The 12,199-nt window shown below is 39.5% G+C and overlaps 1 protein-coding gene across 1 annotated transcript in view; it reads left to right on the top strand.

Annotated features, from left to right (window-relative positions):
• The window catches only part of NECAB3 (N-terminal EF-hand calcium binding protein 3), a 102,336-nt gene that overhangs the window by 74,540 nt on the left and 15,597 nt on the right, over window positions 1-12,199 (top strand). The window contains exon 6 of the mRNA XM_015888168.3: window positions 11,349-11,485. Within this exon, the coding sequence (XP_015743654.1) occupies window positions 11,349-11,485 (137 nt within the window). The remainder of the gene's footprint in view (window positions 1-11,348; window positions 11,486-12,199) is intronic.

Genomic DNA, 12,199 nt, shown 5'->3' with positions numbered 1-12,199 from the left:
AATGCTAAAGAATGCTTGGGATGGCAGCTTAAAGTAAACACGCCACACACAAGTGTTCATATCTTGTAATATTAATAGTTTGGTAATGTGGCACCTTGACATCCCCAGATGGGGTGGTTGCCTGTCAAATATTTAAAAGTGAGATTTTAGACATTTGTAATGATTTTTTTATTATTATTTGTATTTTTTGGTGGTACTCACATATCATGCAAAATTGCGTGATGGGATCTGAAAACTTGATTTAGGTTACTATACAATGCCTACCTAGATATATAGTGCAGGTAGTCCTCAGGTTACGACCACTCATTCAACGACCATTGAAAGATGTGATGGCACTGAACAAGGGGGATTTATGACTGGGTTTCAAAGTTCCAGCTGTCGCAGCATCCCCACTGTCACATGATTGCAATCTGGGCACTCAGTGCCTGGCTCATGGTTACAACACTGCAGTGAGCCATGGTCCCATGATTGCGATTTCCAGCTATCCACAAGCAAAGTCAATGGGGAAACCAGCAGGAAGTCAGAAATTGCTACCACTCCTGCTGCTTTATTGCCTGCCTACACTCCATAGCACCTGCCTGCAGCACCCCCACAGCACCCACGCACCCGCCCACACTCTGGAGCACTTGCCCACAGCTCTCACCTGCAGCTCCCACCCACATGGCCTGCTTGCCCAGGACTCCAGCCTCTTCCCGCTTAACGATCTGCACAGTCCTGGGGTTACAATGGCAACTGGGACTTCAGGATCTCTGTCACTAAGCAATGCAGTCATGTGACATTGCACTTCACAACTTCATCACTTAGCGACAGAAATTCCGGTCCCAATTGCCACCACAACTCGAGGACTACCTGTATACTAGAAGTATACTGCTTAACTGATATTAAATATCTAAGTAAAATACCGCTTTTCCAGACATTCACATTTTGCACATGTATTCACATAACATTTCCTGTGTTGCTTGATTTTTCATTAGCTTCCCTGGCCTTCTCTTCATTTGTATACCACCAGTAACAAGAAAAATAAGCAGCAACTTCATAAATGCTTCTGTGACTTAAGATTGCTATGTATCCACTGTTGGAAAGTATGTTTATCATATTTCCAGCAAATAGAATTCTGAAAGCTAGAAGAATGTGGAAGAAAGGATCAATTAGCATATTTATAAGGCTAAAAATAGCAGGACGGAAAGCTCCTGTGGTCACAGTTGATGTGCGCTGGAGCTAGCCTTTTGCTGTGTGGCAGGGCACTGGCTTTGAATAAATCAAAAGACATCTTCCTCCTCCATCTCTCCTTTTCCCATTGAATATGGAGGGGTTCAAAACAATTAACAGGTGAATGGTAACAACTGATGAAATTCTTCAAAGAAATTGTGTGGGGCAAAACTTCTTTGGGGAAATGCCTCCTTTTTTTCTTCTAGAAATTCATTATGAGTGCCTTGGCATTTTCTCCATTCCTTAACTCAGGATGCATTTTGGTATCTCATAATTCATCTGGTCCTCGCCTTCTTCAGTAATTGACTTCCTGTGCAGATATGTTACTTCCTATATTTGACTTTCTGATGATTCCTATAATCAACTTTTCTTTTGCTTTCAATACACAGAATAAAACATAGTTTTTTAGATTTGGTTTCAGATCTTCGGCTTGCTTATAGTTAACCAATTAACCATCGCAAACATGTATTCTAAAACTTTGACTAGATGACTGAAGTTCAGGGAATGCTTAATTCTAACTACAGTACATTGTCCATGTTACATTAATTGTTGCTGTCTTGCTGCTATTTATTCTTAAACTTAATACAATGCTCTTGATTTATGGCTTCTTAAATAATTAAGAATGGCTATTGTGGTAGAGGGAAACAGATCAGTGGTAGAATCCCTATTTGGCCTGAATAAGATTTGGTCTTCTGCACTGGCAGTTATGAATGGAAAAGCCTACATCTGAAACTTCCTTTGTTTCTATTAGATTCAGCTGTTATTTCCATTTTATCATTATTATCCTCAACAGTGGTCTTTTCTAAAATTCCTGGCCATCAGTCATGAGTGGCAGCCAAGAAATTAGGAGGGAGCCAGTTTGCATAGCCAACTGCTTTGACCCAGAGATTTGTGTAGGCTGATGGCACGATCAATATGTTTCAGTCTCAGTCTGCCATGGAGACCTGATATAGTATAGTGGCTAAAAGTCTTGATGAAAACTTAAGAAATCCCTGCTTCATATTTCACATCTGTCAATGAATCAAATGGGTACTGGCTTTAAGCAAGCTGTTTTCAGCCTCAAGCCACCCCCACCCCCCAACCTGGAATATGGGGGTCATAATACTGAAATATATTATATAATTTTTGAAATGTTTTAAACTGCATGGCTAATTTTATTTTCTCAACAAACATGCTGTGCAATGACTGGACTTTTTCTTCTTCCTTCTCCAATAATGATAGCAATTAGTAACAATTATATTAATATCTTCTGTAAAGATGTAGAGTTGGACCATTTCCTCCATTATTATTGTCTATTGATTGAATGAGTACCATGGCCTTTAGACTAGGTATTCCCCAGTGATTTGGGTTCTAACCAAAAGCCTAGGGATCATGGAAGTATCACTGTAATATGTTGAAGGTACAAGCAAGATGATTTTTTTTGAAGGTACAAGCAAGAAGTCAGTAGCGACAAGTCCAGTAAGTTTAAAACTTCCAGATATTTGGTGAATCTCTTTGGTATGGCTCCAAGAGCTCCAATTATTATTGGCATTATAGTGAATTCTTTCTTCCCACATCTTTCAACTTCAATTTGCAAATCCTGATATTCTATTACTTTTTCCATTTGTTTTTCATCAATTTGACTATCTCCTGGTATGGCTATGAAGAATCACACTTTTTTTCTCTTCAGTAATAGTAATGTCTGGTGTGTTGGGTGTCAGGCATCTCTCAATCTGTACAACTCCCACATTTTCTAAAACTTTTTCAGATGTGTGATCCCAGTAGTTGTTCTTAACAGTAAAGCCAAACTTTTAAAATAAATTTCAATGCATGATTTTTGCATTTTTACCACGGCATTGCTTACACACAGTTTGGACAATTTTGATAGGTCACTAATGAGGTGATTGACAGTTTCAGCTTTGAACTTACATAGTCAGCCCTGCAAAGGGGACGCAGTGGTGCAGCGGCTTAATGACGCTGAAAGTTGCCGGCCAGAAATGGTCGACGCTTCAGCGGTTCGAGTCCAGCCTTCGCGTTAACAGGGTGAGCTCCTGTTTCCTCCCCAGTTCCTGTCAACCCAACAGTTCAAAAACTCACATGAGTAGATAAATGGGTACTCTCACTCCGGTGGGAGGAAAAATGCTGGCGGCGCCTTGCAAAAAGGAGTCGGAAGCAGTTGCTGGTAAGCGTGAAAAACCGTGCGCGCCCAAAAAGGGCACAAAGCAACGGAAACCCCACCTCCTGCGCTCGCCAGCTGGGCTCTGCTCTAGGAAGGAGGCACCTCCAAAACACCTTGCCTTGAAAACTGCAAAGGATTTGTCCAAAGCAGTCACTGCAGAGTTGGTAACGACTGAGTGCAGATAAAAAAAAAAAAAAAAGTCAGCCCTGCTTGACAATACAGCATTATTGGAAATATGTTCAATTTTGCCTTTGATTATGTTGTGGCAAAAGAAATTGAAGGTTGGTTCTTAGGACACTTTCTCTGACTTTGTAAATGTGACAGGACCAGGTTGAGTTCCCCACTTTACATAATCCTGAGAGACCCAAAAGAACTATTCCTGCCCTTAAAGAAAGCCCCCTTAATCCTTTTGAGCTGAAAAGAAAGATATTACTCATCCCAACACAAGTGGGATGAAATTGACAAAAGCAGCAGAGTTTCCGCCCATGCAATTGCCTGAGGCAAGCTTCATTATGGGAAAAGGCAATAGTGTAATAAGGCAAAACTGCAGACATTCCAGTCAATTAAGGTCATGCGCCTAATCCTATCAGTGTTCCACTGCTCCTTAGCTGTGTGTTTCCAGCACCATGACCTCCTTGGAAAAGTGCAGTTCTTGTAAACAATAAAATGGCTCTGTTTGTAAAGACTAAGAATAGCCTGGTTTCTTTCCTATGGTGCCAAGATCTTAAAAAGCAGGTAAAATCAGGACCAGATGAACTTGGGGGAAATGTTCTTCCAAAGGGCAGGAGCAGCAACAGAGAAGGCATGTCTTCTGGGTCCCACTGTATGACATTGCCCAAGCAATGGGATCTGGACAATGCTGACCCTGTCAGATCTTACTGGTTGGGGACAACTAATAGGAGATAAATTGTCCTATAAGTAGTCCAGCCTTGCACCATAAAGGGCTTTATTGGTAAGAACCACCACCTTGAATTGCATTGAAAGCAAACTAATAACCAGTGCAGCTCACAAAGTAAAAGCAATATATGGGCATGCCTAGGTTGCCTGTAACTACCTGTGCTTCTGCATTCTGGACCAGCTGATGCTTCCAAGTGGTTACCAAGAACAAACCTATGTAGACCGTATTGCAGTAATCAATTCACGAGATGACTAAAACATGAGTGACCATGCAAGTGACCTTGCAATCTTGACTTGCAAGGTTCTATTAATGTAACCTTACAATAAAGTAGAATTAGTCCATCTTGTTGTGCTTCCTGCCTGGACTACCTTGCTAGGCTGATATCAGTCTTGCAAGTCTGAAAGTACATTTTTCCCCCACCACCTTTATAGCCCAAGAAACTAGGGAGGGTCCCTTCTGAGATGTTTTCCATGCCCACATTCCTTTTGTGGGCTAAGCTGCCTCTTGTCCAACTGTTCCCCTGGCTGTGGCTCTTCCCCCTGTCTCCCAGGGTCATGACCACATACCATTATACTCCCAATCTAAGAGCAGGCCCAACTGGCACATAATATTCAAAGAACCTCCATACCACAACTGCCGCTACTCTTCAACCAGGAGCTCTCAACCTAGGAAGATCCCCAAATTGTGCACAGGGCCTATCTGGGGCAGTGCTACCCTATCCAAAACCAATTATGAAAAATCTCTGAACCTAGTGGCCCTACAATCCACAGCCACTTGGTTTTACAAGGGTTGAGTGTGAGCCTGTTCTTCCCCATCCAGACCTCTACAGCCTCCAGATACAAAAATAGAATCTCAATAGCATAACATGGAGAGGTTGAGGTTGAGATGTACAATTTAGTATCATCAGTAATATATAATATCTAATAAAAATAATAACAATATCTACCCCTATGCTGACAGAGGACTCATCCAGTGGTCTCATAAAGATGTTAAGCAGTAGTGGGGAGTGATTGAACCTTGAAATATTTCCCAAAGCAAGGGACTTAGGCAGGTTGTCTCCCTGCTCCCCTTTAACACTGATTGAAACCAGCCCTGGAGGAAAGAGGAGAACCACCAGAACACCATGCCTCCTACTCCCAACCCTCTGAGCCAGTTCAGAAAGATACCATGGTTAATGGGATCAAAGACCACAGATATATCGAGGAGGACCAGGATAGATGCACCACCTCCATTCCAGTCATGTCACAAGTCATTGACAAGTGTGTCCAATGCCATCTCCATACTATGACCAGATTTGAAACCTGACTGAAAGGGATCCAAATAATTCACTTCATCCAGGGCTGTTTGAAGCTGTGGCTTGATCACCCTCTCGATAACCTTTCCAAGAAAAAGGATGTTAGAGACAGATGTCTTGAAAAACAGTGGCCCTACAAGTGATCTTCCAACCCAGCCTTCCCTAGCAAGGACCAAGTCACCTTAAAAAGGGTTGCTGGACTGCAGTCCCTGGATGCAACAAGAGCAGCAAAATAATTCCATTTTGCTGTCCTTATCACAATGGTTGTTACCCATTCAGTTGAATTCACTCTTCATTCTCCTCCAGCATCAGTCTAAGTGCCTCTTCTGCTGTTTCATCTCCTGGAGCTCCTCTGATAACCAGGAAACCCTCCAGGAGCCACAAACAGAGAGAGGCAACACAGATGCAATCTGGTCTATGGCCATTACCAACCTCTTATTCCAAGCAGTAACTACGGCCTTGGCTGAATTGTGCATCAGATCTTTGGGAATTCCACCAAATGCCCTCTGAAACCAGCTGGCTCCATCAGGTACCTGGGACAGATCAGATGAATGGGCCTTACCTGCCAGCAGAGAGAAAACTGCAAAGCAATCAAAAAGTGATCAGTCCATATCAAGGAACAGAGAGAAACATCCCCCAACTCCAGATTATGTTTCCACTGTTTTGAGACAAAAAACAGATCAAATATATGAACCCCACTATATATAAAGCCCTCAATGACTTAGATCAGGTCCATAGTTACCATGGTGACCATGAACTACCAAGCCACTCCAGTTTCTGCCCAAAAGCAACAGAATAAACCAGGAAATTCCACCTCAAGTAACCCAGGCAGGGAGGCTGCTACCAGCAGAGAGGCTGGTGCAGAAGCAGCAATTCCATCTGTTCCCTGGAGCCCAACCTCACATCCAGTTATCGGGGGGACAACACTAATGAAAGTCACCAGAGTTTCCCAGATAATAATAGCCACTTCCCCGTCCCTGCCCTGAGATTGTGGCTGGTGCCACACCTGAAAACCAGGAGGGCACATTTCCAAAAGGAGGATCCCCCCTTCTATGCCCATCTAGGCTTCAGTAATACAAGCCAATCCGCTTCTGTTGCAAAATAAGAGTTTGCATGAGGAGAGCCTTACTGCAAGCCAACCTGGCACTGAGAAGCAGCAGCCTAAGATGAGGCCACCATGGATCCAGTGACCAAGTCTTGGGGTTGAGAACAAAGAGCCAGAAGGCGGAATCAGTACAAGACAATGAGGACACCTTAACTGTGAGTGGTCTGCTCCTCTCTCCCATCATATCTCATCTGCCCATCACAACTGCAATGCTACTATACACTCTTGCCTCCCCCTTCAAAATACTCTCCTCCGAACTCTGCCAGCTCTTGCCCAGGATGTAGGATACCACCACTCACCCAGATAATGCCAACCATCCCAGGTCAGGCTGCCTGGCAGGGTTCTAGGCACTTTTCCATAGGTATATTTTGGTCTGATTTTCTGGCATTAATTCAACTTTCAGTTCCTTCCTTTTTGTAATCTTTTGCTTCTTTAGTATTTTTTCTTTCCAAAATTCTACCAGTAGTGGTTCCTTGCTGTACCTGATATAGTAATTCAAGCTATGTTTCTCTTCTTCCACATTTTGTTTTACTCAAAATAATCCCCCCCCCCCCACACACACACACACTTTACTTCTGGCAAAGTAGAGTCTTTCAACATCACTTCTTGGGTGGAAACCATGATTTATGGTCATTAATTTTCTTGTTTCTTATAATTTCAGTTAACACACTGTGCATTGACTGGACTTTCTCTTCCTCCTTCTCCTTTTTCTACAATGATGAAAATTAGTAGCAGTAATATTAATAATATCCTCTGTAAAGGATGCACTATTGAACCATTTCCTCTTTTCTATTTCTATTTTTATTAATTTTTTATCAATTATTATTGTTGGTTGCACTGTCAGCCAGATGCCTAGACTGGATTTGGCATTTTTATCCATCTATCAAGTCCTTCCCAAGGACCTGGGATAGGCAGATGTTATTATTTGATGATGATGATGATGATGATGATGATGATGATGATGATGATGACTGTATAGCCTGACTTGTTCTTAAGTGCAAGCAACAGCCATTCTGCAGTTTTGTACTAGAAACCAAGCACATATATCTCCCTGGATCTTGACCAAATTACAAGTATAGAATATGCCTCATAGTTCATGACTAACCCAAGGCAAAATATACAATACAGTACGCCAGAGATAAAATTGAAGACTAAGTTTCCTGGATGACAGTCTCATTTTTTCTCAACTGACTTGTAACAGCTCATCATTATCTCAGTATCTTTTTCCAGAACACAGTTGTTAATATCAGTTTAAGATTAATGCATTGTGGTCTTCTATAGATGAATTAATTTATTTGTTAAGAGCCTGTCCTGTGATTTATGGTTTCTTGCCATATTCTGTGTCTTACATAATATAACTCTTTAAAATTCAGAGCACATGGCAAATTTCTATTAATATGTACTCCATTTAATAAATGAAAATAATTGCTGTTCTTATTTAATTAGAAATTAGAATTCATATTATTTTTTCATGAATAAAAAAGGACAAAAAATTTAACCATCTAGCAAAAAAATACAATTGGGTATACTGCTACTTTTATTTATTATTTATTAAAATGTTCATGAATTAGGAGTGATAAAACAAAATGTCAAAAGATTTATTCCTGAATTAGATTCCTAGAATAGAAATGTAAACAATCTGTAGATTAATCAACAAATGTGATCCATTTTAATTAACAAACCAATTCCAAGAGTAAATTAAGAGCACATCCATCTATTTTTGGATATTATTTGGTTTAAGTTTCTGAAATTAGCATTCTCCAACCTGACTGGGAATTATGGAAGTTTCAAATGAGATTTTGACTGGTTTTTGAATGAGATTGGCCTTGTACATGCTATGTTTGCTGTTTTAGAAAGTTTTAACCTGAATGTAGCCACTCAAAGTTGCAGATAGATAAATAGACAGACAGACAGACAGACAGACAGACAGACGGGACTCCAACACATGTGGAGATTCTTGGGATAGGAAACACTATTATAAATGTTCTAGAAAGTTTTTTCTTCTGAGAATAAGTGGTAGCTTTTCTTTCTTGAATTTTGAACAAACTTGCAAGTCCTTCATTTAGTTTGTAGTAACTGACAGCTATTATTAAATTGTGTGTATTTTCTTTTACCTGTCTTGCAATAGGAATGCAAATTGAAAGCAGGCCAATGTAGATGTTTCTAGAACATGTGATTACCACTAAATAGTAGTAGTACTACCACCACTAAAGTTCAGAAAATCTTATTAAATTGGAAAACCAAGGAGATTTTTGCCTGTACATGAAGTCCTGAGCCTTTTCACTACATTTACACAAACCTCCAATAAAGCAGCTTCTCATTTTATCCAAACTGAGAAATCCGTACTTACTCCCAGGCTTTGGACCAAGTGAGGATATATAACCATATTTTAAACTTTGGTTAACTACATGACTTGTTCTGGAGCAGATAACCCTAACTTCTTTGTATAGACGAAAAACAAACCAGAATTAAAAGAAAAGTGTCCTTTTTGAATTGTTTGCACTGCAAAGACAGAAAGAAATATGCAGTATAATATAAGCCAAAGCCTTGTTCATATATCTAATTATCAAGCCAAACATGAAGAAGAGTTGGAGCTGGACCAAAGTGTCTGTGTGGATAATAGAGGATTTCATGTGGATTAGTGGGGATTGCTACTCCTAATGGTACCTTGAACTTTTCCCTCTTAACAATTAACCCGAATTCAAAAGTGAAGTTAACCTGTCAAGGTGAAAGGTAGTTGTGGGAACACAATTTGAGAGAAGAAGGTAGAAGTGGGGAGAGATCTTAGCAACATGTTAACTTGCATCTTCCAAGATATTCTAGTAACAAAAGGATTATATGGCTATATTTTATTAGACACATAGCTAGAGTATATGGATGGTTTCAGGACAGAAACAGTAATGCTAGATAAATGAATCCATAGTTATATAATGAGGTCAAGTCCAATAGGTATAGGCTCATGATAGTAATTTATCTGAATGGATGAAAACTGAAATAGCTGTTTTATATGGATCATCCTTGTTGCTGATTCATTATAGAGAAAAACAGCACAGGAGAAAAGCTTCCCAGTATTACTGTATATTATTGCCTGGGCTGTGGTTGCATGATTAATATTTTGTAATCTTTTGTAAACAAAAGATTAATCTTTTGTTTCAATCTTCATGAAAGTAAAGGCTCTATACTTGTAGCATAGCTCAGTGATAAAGTACTTTTATGTATTCCATTTCATTGCAATAGAAAACTTCAGATGAAAGTCAGTATAACAAACTGCCAAATGATACTTAACTGCTTTATAATGTGGGCCCAGTTTATACTATGCAAAATCTCCATGTAGGTTTATTTCAAAAGGTTTCAAAGATGGAGTACGTTAGTCTTTTGCATCAGTGGAATAAAATGGCCCAATTTAGAGTAGGTTTAAAAAAAAAAAAACCAGTGGAACTTAAATTATTTATGTTTTTATAGTTAACTGTATATATAAGTAAATCTAGATCAAATCTAATTATTTTTTTAAATAAAAAACCTTTATTTTCAGTTAATATATATAGAACTGTGCTGGCTAAATATATAAAGGCATTTTAAAAAAGGAAATTTCATTTAATTGGATCGAGACTAAATTATACAAAGCGTAGACCTTACAAAAGTGTCAAGTAAATTCCTCTTATTCGCAAGTGGAGGTATATAGGCTGCTTCCTTAATGCAGTATATTTACACAATGACTGGCAATGATTCAGATGCAATAAGTACTTCCAAGCATGCAAGGGTATGAAAATAACTCCTGTCTGCAACTCTTTAAAGCAGACACATCTTTTCCCAGGATTGCGTAACAGCTGCAAACAGTTGACTGGCTACCATTTTTAAACCTTGGTTTTGTTTTGTTTTTTTCCTATTAATGTAATATAGACAGTTACTTCTTATTCTGGATTATGATAGCTATATATTACAGACAGTGGTAAGATTTTCCAAGATAAGGAAAAAAGGCATTATAGCTTTGTTTGGGGAAAAAAAATAGGTGAGAAGTATTATAATATATGTCAAGATTTTCCAATGTGTCTTGCTTTTAAAAAAAAGGCTAGAATTTTTATGTAGAGTCAGATGCACTGGTCAGAGATATTCCAGATAGTGCCAATGGGCACCAATACACCTACAAATATTTCTGAACAAGCCACCAAAGAGTCCTGTTCCACCTGCTTGTTTTGGGGGTGCTTTTAAAAGACTATATTTTTAAAAAATGAGAAGAAACATGTTACAAAGCAAAACACCAAGTTCTAGCATCATCTTTATTTCCAAGAATGTCTGTGGGTCCCCCAAAGATTAAAAAATAAAAATAGTGGTGGCTGCAGCCCAATCCATTTTTTGGAAGTGTGCCTACCTGCCCAGAAATCAAGCTGGGGTTGGTCTAGTGGGCACATTGGAAGACTAGAAGAGCTGGCAGCATGCAATATCACTAGTTTGCTTTCTAGAAATTGGGTGTTTTGGGAGTGGCCACCATCATTTTGGCAGGCAGCTGTCTTGTGATTATTCAACACACACCCTCCCTTGGCATGGTAGCCATTTTGTGACAGTACCAATTATATGTATTAAAAATCTGAATTGTTCCCACTGACCTAAAATATTCTTTTTCCCTACTCTAGCAGCTCTGGGAGAAATTAGTATCAGTACCCAACTGCCTCTTTAACTCCTACAGGTATATGAGAGCTCCTCCAAGATGGAACAGTTTGTGACCCGCTTCCTTCTGCGGGAGACAATGAACCAACTACAGTCTCTGCAAGTCTCCCTAGAGTGTGCTGCAGACACTGTTGAAGAACAGGCTGGCAGAGAAAGGTAAAACAACCACCTGGGCTATCTAACAGAGGCAAAAGAGAAATCAAAAACTTAAGGGTGGGGTTGAACTCAGTTTCTATCCTTTTCTAAGTCTCCTCATCTAATCTATAAAGATTGGTTCTACCATACCTACAGCTTTGGTGTTGTCCCTCCCCCACATTTGTTTGTTTGTTTGTTTATTTGTGTGTGGCTCCTTATCTACTCACAAAATAGGCAGGCACGATGTGGATGTGGTCTATGCAATCTGCATCCAGCTACCACATTGTAGCAAAAAATCTGTACATAGTTCCTGTGTTTCCAGTTGTATGTTTGGTGCAGTTCTCAGGCCATTTCCCCACTACTGACTTATAACATCTTTGTATCACCCAACTACTGTTGAAGATGTAAAGTCTGTCCTCACTATAGTTATATTGACTCAATAGTGGTAGGATTACACTAGAAGATGCTGTAAGTCACCAGTAGGAATCCTGCCTTGTTAATTATACACCTTGTTAATTGTAGCTGGTGAGAAACCGGTAAGCAGAATATTATTAGTATTGGACCTTAGTATTTCTGGCCAATGAAAGAGAGTCTCAGATGGCAAATTTTCTGCAGTGAAGTTTTGCATTATTGGTGAATTAAATAGTTAAAAACAAAGCAAAATAAATGAAAGGCCACATATTTTAGCTCATATGTATGTTTAGATTATGTTATTTATTTCTTACTTTGTATTCT

Source organism: Python bivittatus, unplaced genomic scaffold (genome assembly GCF_059951505.1).
Source record: "Python bivittatus isolate LINGU-HERP-01145 unplaced genomic scaffold, Pbiv_v1 ctg000700_np1212, whole genome shotgun sequence".
In the NCBI taxonomy this organism is placed as follows: Eukaryota; Metazoa; Chordata; class Lepidosauria; order Squamata; family Pythonidae; genus Python; species Python bivittatus.
Note: the sequence above shows the minus strand (reverse complement) of the source record. Positions and strands in the feature narration are given on the sequence as shown.